This window comes from Limulus polyphemus, unplaced genomic scaffold, assembly GCF_000517525.1.
Source record: "Limulus polyphemus unplaced genomic scaffold, Limulus_polyphemus-2.1.2 Scaffold725, whole genome shotgun sequence".
In the NCBI taxonomy this organism is placed as follows: Eukaryota; Metazoa; Arthropoda; class Merostomata; order Xiphosura; family Limulidae; genus Limulus; species Limulus polyphemus.
In genome coordinates, this window is record NW_013666335.1 from 19,736 (window position 1) to 32,143 (window position 12,408).

Genomic DNA, 12,408 nt, shown 5'->3' on the forward strand with positions numbered 1-12,408 from the left:
GAGAATGGTGGAACTAAGAAATTTACTGGTTTGAACACTTCAATAGGTTTGCACTTGTAGATTTAAGGAAATCTCATACTGGTCCCTGACTAGAAAGACCCCAAGATCTATCTATTAGAATAATACTTGATGAAAAACAGTCCTGTTATATCTTCTATTTTGACACTCTTTCCTCAAATTTAATTGTCCAACTGAAATTAACACTGGCCAACTGTTTAGGTAAACAGTATTAAAGCATTCACACCACACTTTTCTGACAATCAAGCAATGGTAATGATAACAGATGGAAAATAGGACTTTTTGTGCTTATAGAATTTGATTCCATAATTAATAATATAGTTTTAACCAAACTATATTAAAATTTTCATCACAATGAATGTTACATCACAAAAGCAGTGTAATCATACTTTTAGTTATATTTGATTCTCTATAAAATCATAAGAAAATCAAATTACTTAAAATATACATATACACTTTTCATAACCTACATATATACATATCTAGAAAGATATATTTTTAGATACATATACTTCGAAAACATAGCTGCTAAGCTATCACTTAAAAATTTGTGCAACCCTTATCACGATATACAAGTCAGTGATTCTTTTCACCTAAGTGATTACCTTAGTATAGTACTAGCTGCATTATTTAGCGATGATTCCAACATAAACAATCATCAAATCACAACCAATGCTTAAAGAACACTATTCTGTTCTTCCTTGATTAACAATGCTACTGAACAGTAAAAGTAGCAAGTGAACATGTATATATAATTTATATGTTTATAAACAACATAAAAAAAACCCAGAACTTTAATAATACTTTCATTAAATAAAATGGTCACAATTGCTCACAAATGTCAGCAAAATCTCCAAATATTCTTTAAAAGGTCACAAACAAACCATCAAATGTACATAAAGGAAAATAGTTTAAATTGCACAAGTCATTTCCTCTTAATTTTAGAATGAATGTTCATAAACAGTAAGTCAACCCATCATCAAATGTCAGTAAACACATACAGAAACTGATGTTAGTAGCTTGCTTTAGTAGCTCTGTGGTCACTGAATATTTAGAACTAAAGACAATTTCACAATAACAGAAAACATTCAAGACACCTTTAACATAAAAACATCAAAGTATTCATAACGCCAAGAAAAGAAACATGCAGTACTTAGGCACATTCCTTTCTATTTATGACCGTATGACATACGTTGAATACTAACATTCAAGTCTGGCATGTAGGTTTACAAATGAGCTTTTTAAAATGAATAAAAACTGTGAAATTTTGTAATAAAGTCTTGAAGGTTAGAAATTAGACACAAATTCAAAATTTAGGATGTATTTTTCAAGCTAAACATTAAAGATTTTTTTTAAAAACCTGGTCAACTGTTTTTAAGATAGAATAGTATACACCAACAGGCCAAAATTTCCTTAGGGTAGTATCTCTGATCCAATATATCACCATTCACATTATCATAGACCAGCTAATGTCTCAAGAACAAATACTCATTGCTTGTTTTCTTTTAAATGAGGGATAAGAGATTTAAAGATTCCAAGCAAATATGCAAAGTGATGATGAAATACCATAAATGGGGAGGGGGATTAGCTTCCAAGTTAACACATAAAGAAGTAGACTGAGATCAAGACATTACAATAAAGTTTTTTTCAATTAGTTGATGCTGTATGGCTTCTTTGATCTTTTGGTGATGAACTCTATACTTATTACGAACTTGTTTTATGTGCTCATTCTCTTCCCTGTCTAGTATCTTCAGGAAGTTCTTCAATTCAGGAAGAGTAAAATCTTCCCACTGAAAGAAAAAGCTTCATGAAACAAAATTAGCAAAGAGAGAGAGAGAAATTTTTTTTTCACCAAGATAATTTCTGTAAAGTCATGCTTGTATAAATTTTGCATACAAAACTTGATTTGTTATATTGAAAAGCATGAGGTATGTCGAATAAATCTAGTTTAATGGTAATTTGTGCATTCACAAACAGTATAAAAACACTAAATTTATTATGTAATTAATATTTTGGATATGGTATACATAAAACTATTCCAATGAAAAGTTTCTGCTATCTCATTCTATAAAATGCTTATATAAAAAGAATTTATATATCACGTCTACTATGCCTAGAAACAACAACACAGTATCTAAGTTCACCTAAAAAAAAGTACAAATTGTTATGTCTCCCATTTCATTCTTCTTCACACATTCAGGATATGAATAGCTACACACTTCAATATCTCCCATCTCATTCTCCTATACACATTCATGATATGAAAACGTGCACACCAATATCTCCTGTATTATTATTATCCTATATGCATTCATGATATGAAAAGCTACACACCAATATCTCCTGTATTATTATTATCCTATATGCATTCATGATATGAAAAGCTACACACCAATATCTCCTGTATTATTACCCTATATGCATTATGATATGAAAAGCTACACACCAATATCTCCTGTATTATTATTATCCTATATGCATTCATGATATGAAAAGCTACACACCAATATTTCCTGTATTATTATTATCCTATATGCATTCATGATATGAAAAGCTACACACCTTAATATCTCCTGTTTCATTCTCTTGGAGAACAAGTTGTTGATCATCTGGTGACCACTGCAGTGAGAGATCTAAAGGTCTTTCCCAATCCTGGATTCGTCGAAGTCGTACTAGATGGTTTGTGTATAATTACAACTGTACAAACTTAGTAATTACAAGACTATATATTATTGAAAAGTTTAACAAAATTGAATTTGTGCATTATATGTTAATTTTTGAGTACTGTATTATTCTTTTTACATTCTGAAACTTTTAAATATGAAAAATTGTGTCTATGTCTTGCATGGGAATTTTCTTAAATACTGGAATTTATGAATAGAAAAAAAATTTATAACTGGATATAAATGTAACTGCTTTGGCATATGGTCTTTAGGTACAAATTTTATTTCAAAATTTGTCTTTTAAAAAACCTTTAGACATATAATCATATATTGAAATGACATATTTATTTGTTTATTTACTTAAAAAAAAAGAGATACTATGATTAACAAACTATAGCCACGTATTCAAAGGAGATATCTATTTGTTTATTTACATGAAAAAAAAGGTACTATGAATAATAGAGTTTATACCAAAAATGATTTAATAGCACTACTGTGGCACCAACATTTGTTTTACAAGTGTTATCTTCTAGATAATGCTAGAAGACCTTTGTTAAGTTAGTACAATAAGCATTTAATATGTCAAATTGACAGAATGATATGAACAGTGATTCTGATTATTTTACTTCATGGTATAGTAGTATTTCAGAAACATTTGCAAATGAACATAAAAACTGGCTGGTCTAAGAATTTTATAGTATTGCAATTTTTGTTATAAATTCATTAGAATGTACTTAATAACAGTATACCTACCACAGTGACTTTCCCTATCAAAATATCTCTCATAGAGGGCATATTTGTGAGGATTGTCTGCAACTTTAAATTTCTTCAACAAACTGCTGATTACTTCTCTAGCTGTAAATTCACTGGAAAACAAATGTCCTGGTTTAGCTTAGTGTTTAACATTATAGACAGAAACAATGATTCTTAGAACAAGAATGACTTAAAAGTGGTCCCTTGTACTTTAAGAAATGGAAGAGAAATGGGACCTGTAACTCTGATTTTTAACTTTAAAGCTGTTCTCAAGGAAAATGGACATGAACTATATTCCTGATAAATGTAGTAACAGTTCATTGTTTGTTATGAACTATTTAAAGTCAGTTATTGACAAACTGCAATCTACAATACATGTAGTTCTTAGACTTTCTCTTTCTGCTTTCACAGTTCTGAAAGGAGATTACACAAGTTTTTAACAGCACCCGACTTACAAATATTGTAATGATTAAAAAATGTTTTAATTGTAATCACATTTTTATTGAATAACTAAGCATTATGCCCATTACAGTTTATTTATTTAATGAAATCAATCATATCAAAAACACAAAAATACATAAAAACAAAAATAAACTACAACAACAAATGTTTTTCAAAGGTACATTTAAATTCCAAAGGAAGATATAAAGGTGGAATAAACCATCAAAACATTATAAAGCTTTCCAAAGTCATTTAACAAAGCTTAAAATTTTGCTAGATAATCAACATGGTTTCACTTGGAGAAACTTTTGTTTTACTGATCTTTTGACATTCTTTGAAGAGGTTACTCCATATGTATGAGGGTACAAATGTATTTTGTGTATCTGGATTTTCAGGAAGCATTTGACAAGGTACAACATTAAAAGCTTATTAAAAAAATTCTCTGAAGGTGTGAGAAGGCTGGCTCATTGGATATGAAACTGGATGGATGGAAGAAAGGAGAGTGTTGTTATAAATGGAGTTCAGCCAATCTGGGGATTAATGTTATGAGTGGGGTACCTTAGGGCTCAGTGTTAGGACCTTTGCTCTTTTTGATTTATATGAATGACATAGATAAAGGAATGGTCAATAGATTATTTAAATTTGCTGATGACATTAAAGTTTAGGTTGTTGCTGGCTGTGAGAAGGATTTTACTGCCTTACAAAGGGATTTGGATTGTTTGGTGACTTGGGCAAATAAATGGCAGATGGCTTTTAACTATAATGCATGTGGGATATCACAATTTGAATTTATGAGTACAAGTTTTATGGAAATAACCTTAACAGGGTTATGGAAGAAAAGATATTGGTGGACTGGTTGATCAGTCTCTTAAAACATCCAAGCTTTGTGCTGTTACTAGTGGGAAGGTAAAGAAGATTTTTAGGTTGTATCAACAGAAATATTGAATACAAGTCTAAAGAGGTTATAATTTCATTGTATAGGACACTGGTTGGGGCTAAATGTGAAGTAATATGTTTAGTCTTAGGCTCCTTACTTCTGAAAGGACATTGAATTGTTGGAAAAGGTTCAGAGGCAAGCTACTAGGATGATATCTGGGATGGAAAGGTTATAATATGAGAATAGGTAAAATCTCTGAACTTCTTTTCTCTTGAAAAAAGAGAAGTTATAGGGGGATCTGATTAAGGTGTTTAAATTTGTTAAGGGAACTGATAGTGTTAATTCATAACCTTTTTGTACTAAATAGTGAGAATAGTAGGACTAAAGGACACAAGTATAAATTTTGGAAGGGTAGGAGTCATCTTCAGGTAAGAAAGCTTTATTTTTTTTAATACTGTTTGGCCTTTGGAATGGGTTGCCTTCAGGTGTGGTAGATGAAGTAAATTTAAGGGAGTTTAATTAAAGGCTTGATGAATATATGAATGATAATGGCTGGCATTTAATGCTTTATTTTCATTTTAAAGTTTCATTTAGTGAATGGGACAGCCTACATGGATTAACAGGTCCTTTTTTTGTCCTCAAATCATATGTATATATAAAAGTGTTGGGTACAGATTAAAAGAAAAAAAGGGTGGAATACATATGAAAGTTTTGAGAGATTAAATTATAGTCTTAAAGAAAGAATGGTACTGTCACTAAACAATAACATTAAAAAGAAATGGTAAAATAAAATGAAAGAATGTACCTTAGCAAAGGTCACAACAAGTAACTAAGAAAATTCACTACAATTCACACATGCTCAGTCATTAACCTGTTCAATCTTAAAAGCTATAGTAAAATTAAAGAGAATGAGAGTTCAAAGTTTATTTGCAAATATTCAGTAGACATAAAACAAACGTTATTATTTTCCTATACTGATATTTCTGATAGGTACTTACCTCCACACACCATCCTGATGCATGTGACTCCCTCTTATTTGATTTTACTGAACTATCACTTCAAGATTAGGCAGAAAAGCAAAGGAAAATAATAACTTCTAATACGGTACGTTACCTCTTCTCACACGTATAGCTAGAATCCCAGACTGAACAGGTGGAAAGACCAGTGCGAGGTATAGAAAATAAGCATTGGTCAAAAGCATCCAAAGAACACCCATGAATTGTGATCTCCATTGGGAGAGGAACACACATAGAAGACTGTGCCACTTCTGTACCAGTTATACTTTGTGCCAAGTGTGGAAATAGGTGTCATATACATGGGCAGAAAGTGGAAGATGCACAACCAAAATGGAAGAGACAACTGGTTGGGTCAACATCGGAATCACAGTATATCGGAAGCTCAGTCCCATAGAACAAACTGTAGAAGAACCATCTACAGACAGGAATGTGGGGAAAGCAAAAATGAAAGTGCTTCAAGGTGTAAAGTGGCTAGGGTGCAACAGACCATATGCAACTGGTAAACTCCAGTCTAAAACAAAGCAGTACTGGGAATAGAACTTCCAGCTCATAGTAGGAAGAGGGTACACACTGTCTTCGCTTCAAGTTAATTAGAATAGAAAAATATACTGTACAAACTAATCTATGAAATGAGCACGTGCACAAATCCACAAACAACCACACATCTGGGAACCCGACATCTGAATGATGGTAGGAAGAAATGTGCCTATGCGGCAGGTCACATAAAACTCAATCAGACTGGCAACTCACTGTGCAACATCAGCCTCAGGCAGTGAAAACACCCCAAGGTGGAGCACGAGATGAAGAACCATCATCTCAATTGACATCATCCTCTGGATAGGACTGCACAGAAAGTGGATCTCCTGTAGAAATATATAGAAACCTCATGATCCAGATAGAACTTCACAGAAGCTGGGTGCAACATCAACCTTTGGGACCCACTACATGGAGGTATAGATTCTGAGGCAAACTGAGTGAGGAAGAGGTAACACAACTAACACATGAGTGAGGATTTATGTTGATTTGTCAAGCTCTAATCCAAACCACTCGCTGGGAATTAGCATCTAGGTGACGGTAGGATGAGGGATCACAATCAAAAGGGTGAACTGCAGTGTGATGGATCTATTACAAGGCAACATCATCCTCCGAATACGACCACACAAAGGTTGGAGTGCAATAGCAACTTCCAGATAACACCACACATAAATGGAATGCATCCATACAATATAATCAACCTTACCCTCCGGATAGAACCACACAGAAGCTGCATGCAACATCAACCTCTGGGATCCACTGCACGGAGGTGAAGCATATTTACTTCTAGACGTGTGCAACATCATCCCCTGGATAGGACTGTACAGAAGTTGGAGCTCAACTTCACCCTCCAGGTCTCACTGCACAGAAGTGGATCATATCTAGAAAATATAAGCAACCTCATCATCAGGATAGAATCATACAGAAGCTGAGTGAAACTTCAACCTCCGGGACCCACCACATGGAGTGCATGATTGGAGGATCACATGCCATCTACACCAGCAGAACACTGCTGCCCTACTCTCTACTGAATGGAAGCGAACACATTCAGGAGAACTCCTACAAGATCCACCACTCCAGTGGCTTGGAACTGGAAAGTGCCAAGGAATTCCATACCCCAATAGAAGAACAAGGGGAATAAAACATGGTGGGGAGTACAGAGGAACATCAACTCTGGAGACAGTACAACTGGTGGTCACAAAAACAGAAAATGGCAAAAAGAAAGAATGATGCTCATGAGCTGCTAAAGTTTTATGTATGAAAACTGATCTGGAATAACCATATGATGAGAAGGTCAATGTATCTGGAAGGAATGTAAATGGAACCAGTTGGTCCAGTTCTGACTGAGAAAATCCACTGCCAGGGTCTGAGAATGGTCAACCAGAGACCAATAAAGAGCTAAATTGGTGGTGGAGTAAAGTGGCAAAACCATCCAGATGAGGAGTACCTCACATATTGCATAACCACCTGAAAACCTAAAGGGTCGAGAAACCACTCCGTGAGATAAACCTGGTTGGGACTTGAAAAATGATCTGCCACAAGGTGAAAAGCACCCAGAACTCAAAAACAAACAGATGTATAAAAGGAGCCATCTAGATAAAAAGGGGAAGGTAGATAAACCTGTCAAAAGACAGCAACCTTCTTAATATGATCCCAACAGCAACAAAACAACATGCGAAGGGATAGGGCCAAAAAAGGGCAAAAGCACCAAGGAGGAAAAAGAAGGGAAAGAGTATCCCCTGAAAAACCCTGAGGGGATTGGTGGAGTGCCTCAGAAAGGTGGTGCATATTGGACAAGTATTGCAGAAGAGCTACAAGGTAATTGAAAATGGGAAAATGTACAGGATTATCAGGGACAGTCTGCACATTGGCAAAATTGACTCCAACACCTGGATGTGGAGAAAGGGTCAATCAGGTTGCTGATAAGCCAAAGCATAAAGATCAGAAGTCCATAGAGGAAAAAGCATGCTAAAACCAGTCCTCAGCTGATAAACAAAATTCTCAGCATGAATCAAGATGTCAGGGGAAGGAGGGAAACAAGGGACCCTACTGATAGGTGTCACATAGAAAAAAGAAGGAACAGTATCATAAAAAACAGTGAAAACGAAAAAACAACACATCTGAGAAAGCTTATCGAAAAAGGCAGAGTTAGGCCAAGTAGATCTCATAGGAGATGCATGGGAAGGCATGGCATAGTTAAGAGGAGGAAAATAAAAAACTATCAAACTCCTGCTTGTCAAGAACAGGTTCGGACAATGCAGGAGAAAAAGGACACCTCGTATAACAAACAATCTTCCAACAAATGACAGCCAAAAAATCCTAATTCGAGACACCCAGACCTGAAGCTAGTAATGGCACATGAAGTAGCACTAATAATATCAGAAGTTGTAAAACACAAACTTCTTAATTCATCTTAAAGCATTAAAAATGAAAAAAAAGTAAAAAAGGTAAGTTATTGCAGCAAACTACTACAGAAAAACTAACCGTAGCAAATGGATAAATCAAGTAAATCACTACTTTGCAAAAAAAAAAAAGAACGGAATATATAAAAAAGAGCACAATTGAAAAACATATGCACTTGAACGCTGCCTGAAGAGAAGTGATAGTTCAGTAGAATTAAATAGAAGGAGTTACATGCATGAGGAGGGTGTCTCACTCCTATTGGTGGAGGGTTGTTGCATAATAATTTACATGCGAGACAGAGTTGAACTACATTGATCAGGGGGTATGTGGGAGTTCAAGGCTTGTGGCATGGAAAAACAAAATTTTGCATATAGAGGGCACTACTGAATGAGAATATCTATACGTGTGAGAAGAGGTATTATAAAATATCATAAATGTTAAAGTAATGACTTATGGAAAACTACATTAACATAGTTGTGATGTTAGGTGATATACTATATCATATACACGCACATTTCTGAACTATCAGTAATCAATCCATACATTAATACTTAATACTAGTAATGAGACACTAACAGTTTATCATATTAATTGCTAACTTATGTTTGCTTAATTAATAATGTTACTGAAACAAGTGAATTAAAAAAGTTAAACAAATTAAAAAAAAATTGAATAAAGGTCTGTCACAGTAGCCATCTTATTTAATGGGAAATTGGTGGTATATACAAACTAAGATACTTAAGATATTTGGAAAGAGCTTCCTAAATCAGTACTGTTACACGTACAATCAAGTTATTGTTAAAATTACTCAATAGCCCATACCTTTAAACATAATCATTCTACACCTCACTAGAAAGTTTCACAGATCAATATAACCTGTCCCAGACAAAAAGCCTAACTGCCTCTGCATGAGTATAAAGAACTAATACAACTATATGAAAGAAGCACCTGGTAACATGGAGGGCTTTTATAGTGTCCCTTGGCAAATAAAAAGATGTTAATGTTTTACTTCTACTCTCCTCCTCTTCCTCCTTGAGAATATCATAAATGGATGGAGGTCTTGTGCCAGAAACTACATTGATTGGTCGAGTTAGGTTTAGATGTACTCGAATGTAACCATCAAATATTTCAGCTTCCTGCTGCGAATGATAAATTCACAGTGAAATATATAGCCTAGATGAAATAAACATTTTTAGCCCTAAAATAATACATTCTTTTTTTAAGTTTTTATCACCAACAAATCTTGAAGACTGAATAGCTATTTAACAAATCATTTTACTTTGGACATATTATCATTCTATAAAATCCACATGGAATCTTAACAAAAGTTCCTTACAATAAAAGATAGCACTTGGCTTTTTTTTTTAGTTCTGTAACTTCAAGATATCACGTCAGATTATTGGTGAAGACTTAGAACAGATACATTCAATTTTTTAGCCGAGAATTGTTCAATACCTAGAGGTTTGTAAATATTAATGTAGTAATATTAAGGTATTGAGAACAACACAATTATTGGTCATCTAAAATATAACAAAAAAACACTTAAACTTTGACGGGTCTTTAAAATAGCCTTAATTACAACCACCTTACTAATTCATATATCAGCCAGCTATTTATTATTTTAAGACAAATTTTAATATTACAAATAAAGAATTAAACAATTGTTAATATGCAATAAAACTACAATTTTAAAGTACAAAAAAAACAAAAAACAAACCAGAAACATCATATTAGTAGAAGTTTATTGGACAGACAAAAAATGCTTAAAAACACTTTCTTTTTTGTGTATGTTTAACAATATTGCAATGGATGATTTGGGTTCTTTTGGGTTCTATTGGATATTTTTGAGGAAATTTTACAACTGCTTCAGCATTTTAAAAGAGTTTAAGAAAGAAGTTATAACGATTTTCTGAGTTTTTAAGTGAACATATACATGAATAAATGGCGCAAGTAAATGACGTCTGTATTACGAGTTATAAAAAATTAAGCTACAACCGAGATGTTGAGAAAAATGCTAGCCATAAGTTTGACAGTGATAAATTATTGATGTCGAGTTAGTAGTACAGTAAAGGCTACTAAAAAGTTTATAACATCTCAAATCGGCACTTTGATGAGAGATCTGTTACTCCACACCAGTGTAATAGCACAAGTAAAAATGCAATCAGAGAACTCACCAGTACAGTAACCAATTACTCAAGAGTTTTGGTTCTTGTTTTGGATTAGCTCGAGGAGTTGCACAGATTGACCAATAAAATGTTAGAACTACTTGCAGGTAGTTAAGAATACTATTTGGAAAGTCGAAAGAATACAAAGAAAATATGATTTAAAATCTCATCTCTGGAGCTAAAAATCAGTGTTCTCCCCAGAGTTGCTGATAATCCAGAAGCTATAAAAGTTTACCGGATCAACTGTGTTTAAGGAATAAAACTATTTTTCTCTTAATCAAATAATATGAATTTGGATAAATTCTAGAGATGCATATAAAAGCCAAGAAACTTGATGTTATGTACAAGTTTTAAGTATTAGTGTTTTTAACCCAAATGTGTTCTTTTATGAAGAGTTAATAAATGATCAAAGAAGTGTATTTTATGTTAAGAAACTTAAATAAACTTGATGTATTGTGTTAAATATCAATCTCATGATCAGTTTCTTTAGACTAACCATAAATCTCCTCAAGTTAGCGACTTGTGAGCTCCACACCCCACTGAAATTCTCAACTGAATAAATTTGGTGTAATCAGCAGTACAATCAAAGCTCCAATGACTAGCCCTGAGGGCACTGCCCATTACAGAACAAAAGTTAGAAATTTTACTGAATGAACAGATGTTTGGACATTTTTGTAGAAAAGCACTTAATACTCAATTGCAGCAAAGTTTCAACTATAGCATAAGGTGAAGAAAAAATATGTCCTATATTTTCCCAGGCTAAGCTAAATTTTATTGAAAATAAACCAAAAATAACAACTTTATAGGTTTTACACATAGTGGAATTTGCTGAATTTAGGTCAATACTATAATTCTTTCAAACAATTCATATATAAATAACTTTATATTTTACAATCTTGATTAGATAGCACAAAATGAAAAATCCAATCAAACACCAGTAGAGCTGATTAAATGGGTTATATGTTAGCACAATCAAAACGTTAAAGCAGAACACATTTTTAACTGTCCACATATGCTCACTAACAGTATAAACTGAACAAATACACATTCTAAAAGTAAAACTAAACACATGCTCAGTAACACAGAGAAACCAATGAATACTAAATAACAGTGTGAACTCAATGAATTTAGCACTAGTATGAACTGAACTGGTATACACACACTGAAAACATGAACTCAAAAAAGCATTAATTACAATAACATTATGAATTCAAACACTCACTACTAAAAAGAGTGAAGTCAGCACACACATACTAACAGGTAGAAACAGTGAGAACTCTAAAAACATTAGTAACAATAAGAAGTCAATGTATATACTCAATTATCTAGTGTGAACTAAGAACGTAAATGCTCAGTAAGTGTGAATTCAATACACACACTCACACAGTAAGAGCACACACAACATAAATAATTTACAATTTGTTCTATATAACCATATTAAAATGTTGCCTACAGCTATTTTTCAGAACTATGCTTCATTAATAATTGTTTAGACCACAAACTGTAATGTCATAAAATGTGGCAATGAAGGGTTGTAA

General features: G+C 33.3%; 1 protein-coding gene across 6 annotated transcripts in view; it reads right to left on the reverse strand.

Moving 5' to 3' along the window:
- Window positions 1–471: 471 nt before the first annotated feature.
- Window positions 472–12,408, reverse strand: part of LOC106460185 (ras association domain-containing protein 1-like) — a 45,008-nt gene continuing 33,071 nt past the window's right edge. For 5 of the 6 annotated variants that reach the window (XM_022386845.1, XM_022386844.1, XM_022386843.1 and 2 more), the window contains exons 6-9: window positions 9,654–9,844; window positions 3,435–3,547; window positions 2,581–2,690; window positions 472–1,808 (exon numbers count right to left, since the gene is read on the reverse strand). In XM_022386845.1, the coding sequence (XP_022242553.1) occupies window positions 1,641–1,808; window positions 2,581–2,690; window positions 3,435–3,547; window positions 9,654–9,844 (582 nt within the window). In that variant the 3' untranslated portion in view covers window positions 472–1,640. The remainder of the gene's footprint in view (window positions 1,809–2,580; window positions 2,691–3,434; window positions 3,548–9,653; window positions 9,845–12,408) is intronic. The other variant, XM_022386847.1, reaches the window with a different exon arrangement.